The 4,239-nt window shown below is 33.1% G+C and overlaps 1 protein-coding gene across 1 annotated transcript; it reads left to right on the forward strand.

The window, feature by feature from the left end:
* The first annotated feature begins 913 nt into the window (after positions 1–913).
* On the forward strand, positions 914–2,267 carry LOC115628165 (eukaryotic translation initiation factor 5A). Its single transcript, XM_030524146.1, has 3 exons — positions 914–1,031; positions 1,498–1,916; positions 1,987–2,267. Exons 2-3 carry the CDS (start codon positions 1,512–1,514, stop codon positions 2,056–2,058), a joined length of 477 nt encoding a protein of 158 aa, XP_030380006.1. The 5' UTR covers positions 914–1,031; positions 1,498–1,511; the 3' UTR covers positions 2,059–2,267.
* The last annotated feature ends 1,972 nt before the right edge of the window (positions 2,268–4,239 follow it).

The following is a 4,239-nucleotide window of genomic DNA, read 5'->3' on the forward strand; positions in this document are numbered from 1 at the left end:
CTGAAACATCCCAAAACCAATTTCTGTGGCACCGAGAATTGGCTTTGAGGCGAAACTTAGGCGGAAGAGATCCATTTATGCTTTGTTGAAAAATAAAGCAATCAATGCTCGGAATTCAATAAAATACTGGAATTGTGCGAGCTTGGAGTATTTGGAACAAAAGGACCTAAAAGCTGCACTTGCTGAGGAATGGGCAAGGATCTCTCCTGAAACGGCAAGAAAAGTAGTGGAGTCGATGCCTAAAAGGCTAAAAGTAGTTATTGACCAACAGGGAAGTCATACTTAGTATTAAAATATCAAACCTGTTCCTTAATTTTGTTTTTTGTGAATATTTTTTAAGGTGGGTCGAATAAGCTGTGACATTGAATTATTGTTTTTTTTTTTTTCGTTTTTTTTTTAATAAAATAGGTTAATAAATCAAAAAATTGTTCATTAGTTTAAATATTCATCTACGATTCTGCGTTTAATTTTTGTTGATATCTCTTTTCGTTTAAAAGTTATACTGTAAGCCACTGTATATTATAAGTAATTAGCTACAATTCTGCATTTAAAGAATTTTGATTTAACAACGCGTTTACTTGCTTCTGCGTTTTGAAGATATTTATAACGCTGTGATTCACTGTATGTACAACAAATAAAAATAAAATATCTGAAAAAAATTATAAAGCAAAACTTTTATGTATGTGAACAGATAACCAAATTGGCCAAATTAAACTAAGGATATAAGAACATCAAAACTCAGTGAAGTGTTTCGTTTGCTGGTGTTGGCATATAGTGCACTTGCATTCTTCTACTAAATAATTTTTGGTATTTTTGATTGTGTGGTACATTTCAGTAGTTCCTTATATACATAGTTTAGAAATATTAGGCCCTATTACATGTGCCATTCACCCGTTTCATATAATTTTCAGAGTGGATGAGTGACCACCGGTTTGGTTTTTGATGTTTGATAACCGGAAATCTACTTTAGCATGGTTTATTTAAAGTTCTTTTAGTTCGCCTCTTGATTGAAGCAGTCGGTTGGGTTACATGTGAGTGATGCATTTAATATATTTTTAGTACGTTTTGTCAATTCAGTTCTAATCTGTTTTTAATTTAAAGCTGTAAACATATTTATTTTACATGCGTATATATTTGGTGTTTTAATACACTTGCGAGATATATTAATATATGTACATACATATAACAATTTAAACGTGGAACTACTTAAAATATGCATGTTCATGTATGCATGTATGTACACACTTACATGCATGGCAATGTACATTGTTTATATCTTCGTATTATTGAAATTTTAGTTAGTCTTATTAAAATTAACACTACATACATATGTATATTAAATGATGCCTACGTGGCGTGAAATGCTTCATTTCTATATACATACATACATATGTATGTATACATATATACCTTACGTATGTACATACTTGGGTATTTACATATTAAATTACATCTATTATATGCCTTTATATTACAAACACATGCACATATCGAAAGATTTCTGGTAAATAATGGATGCTGAAGAACAGTTTGCGACTGGAGATTCCGGCGCGTCATCTACTTTTCCTATGCAATGTTCGGCCTTGCGAAAAAACGGCTTTGTAATATTAAAAGGAAGGCCTTGCAAAATCGTGGAGATGTCAACTTCTAAAACTGGAAAGCATGGGCATGCCAAAGTGCATATGGTTGGAATTGATATTTTTTCAAATAAAAAATACGAAGATATATGTCCATCCACTCATAATATGGATGTTCCACATGTTAAAAGGGAAGACTATCAGCTAACTGATATATCTGATGATGGCTACCTGACCTTAATGGCCGAAAATGGTGACTTACGGGAAGATTTAAAGGTTCCCGATGGTGATCTGGGTACAACATTGCGCAATGATTTTGGCAGTGGCAAGGATTTATTGGTAAGAATATTTATTCAATAGAATACATACATGTATACCATAGATAAAACAATGATACCTTTTCTTTTAGTGCACGGTTCTCAAATCTTGTGGCGAGGAATGTGTTATCGCTATTAAGAGCAATACAGCTCTGGATAAGTAAAACGTATTTCTCGTTGCTGCAAATTTACATACATATGTTGCATTTACATCTAAAGTAAATCTGATCAAAGATGCTGTTATAGGCTAGTTGACTCACCATCTTTAAAATACTTCGAAGGATTTTTAAAATATGATTACAGTTAAAGCTAAATTTTCAAAGCATCAAGATTAAAAATATATAAGCAACAAAGTACGCGTTTGCCAATAAAATATTTTTTACCAAATCTTGTTTTAAATTAACGTAACTTAAAAAGATATGTTCCGATTCAAGAATAACTTGCAAAAAGCATACTTTAGTTAATTTTAATTTGTTGTCTTGTCAACCAGGTATGTACGGAATTTCCACACTTGAAGGAATTCCACTATTGTGTTGTGCTTGATACTTGTATAGTCCGACGGTGTCTCCGTTTTGTAATAAATAGTCCCTGGGTTATGAAGACAAGATACACCGCGAAGGCTGTTATGCTTGCAGTGCCATCAGCAGTATAGTTTTAAAAATCTAGTTCATATAAATCTGCACTTACCAAATAATCCCGAAGCTTGCGTTCAAAAACGGCTGATGTAAATTTTACTATTAGGGTGGCAGCGTTCCCTGCTCACAGAATTTTTCCCACATTTTTAATTCCCTTTAATAACTAGTGTACTGAATGTATGTGTATCCTATCTCACAGTTTAAATTGGTTCTATCAATTGTTTGTAGTAGATTATTCAATTCCAAATCTAAACACTAAGTATCTTATTTTTCCTGTGACTGCAAACGCAAAAGAATTTTTAATTGGCCTAGTTTTCTTTCTTTAAACAAACAGGTTTACGGAAGTGATATTCCTAAATAACGCCTAGGGGTAAGAGAAAAAACATCAAGGGTACCTATGGGCAGATATATAATTCATTAATAGAAGGTATGCACCAAACCCAAATAGAACGGGAGATCATCTGCACAAAGCCCAAGCATAGATGCAAACGATACAAGTGTCGTTAAAAATCTATCGATTCACATGAGCTCAACCATTCCAGTCACTGCTTTCAGTAATTCCATTAATCCATTTATCACAAAATTCAGTAACTGTGAATTTACTCTCCTGAACATTAAAAAATATATGCACGGAACCCGTGATTTTTCGATATTACAATCAGTGCTGTCATTCGTTTAATTCAAAATAGCAGTTTCTAACTGGAAGAAAGGGCAAAAAGCTGAAAATGTATAGAAAAAAAAACTAAAAAGCTGTTATGGTTTTACGAATTTATTTGTTGTAAGGTGATATTTACATTAAATCATTCAGGTCTGCGAGGTTCGCATGTGTACGACATGGTCGTACCAATCATGCGTGAATAATTATAAGGCAATTGGTAGTCAAAGCAGCATAGTTTTGTCAGGCAAGTTGACAAAGTGACTGGTGACAAAATTAAAAAAAGCGGGAAAAAAGCCAAATACATTTATATAAAATCCAGAATTCCCGCAATTCTCAATTTTTTCCCTCAACAGGCCTTACAAAACACCCAGATTTGACGGGAAAAAAGCGAAGGAAGCCCTGATTACAATTGAACTTTATCAACAAAATATTGTTAGAATTATTTAAGGTTATGTGTACAATGCTTGACTTGTTCATTGAACGAAAAATGGAGAAAATAGCGCGACGGAAATATTGGTCCATACAAAAATGTACGGTAAAATTTTTTTTGCATTTTTTTTTAGGAAACACTAAAATGTACACAGTAAATAAGATTTGAAATCGGAATAAAATGTATTAATAGCTGCCAGAAATCCGTTATGAGATTGTATAAGTTCTCGGCTTTTAAATAGGAATATATCTATACATGCATATACATAAAATATATATGCAGTGAATCACAGCTTATTTCGTGCAGACGATGTACAACATTTTTTAAATGCAGTATTGTAGCTTTTTACTTTTATATTTGTATTAAACATGTTTAGTGAATTTCGAGCAAAACAGTAATGGATTATATTGCAACCAAAAAAAAGGTCGCAGCTTATTTCGTGCAGTGACTTACATATGTACGTGCGCGAGCAATGTCGAATGGTTAACCGAAATGGAGTTCTTCCCCTGTTCAGGAAAAATACGATATCAATGGTCGGCAACCTTTAGGAAGCTGTTTATGTCTGCAAGAAATACGATGTGCAAACTTTTCCCGTTCTGAAACCAATGTCATAGTGGGACGA

Source organism: Scaptodrosophila lebanonensis, unplaced genomic scaffold (genome assembly GCF_003285725.1).
Source record: "Scaptodrosophila lebanonensis strain 11010-0011.00,11010-0021.00 unplaced genomic scaffold, SlebRS2 tig00000110-arrow-arrow-pilon, whole genome shotgun sequence".
Taxonomy (NCBI): Eukaryota; Metazoa; Arthropoda; class Insecta; order Diptera; family Drosophilidae; genus Scaptodrosophila; species Scaptodrosophila lebanonensis.

What these genes read in the sequence shown, in the direction of transcription:
- LOC115628165 (XM_030524146.1), top strand. Translation starts at nt 1,512, where the DNA reads ATGGATGCTGAAGAACAGTTTGCGACTGGAGATTCCGGCGCGTCATCT. An exon ending in GCAGTGGCAAGGATTTATTG is followed by an intron (nt 1,917 to 1,986) that starts GTAAGAATATTT and finishes CTTTTCTTTTAG; the next exon opens with TGCACGGTTCTCAAATCTTG.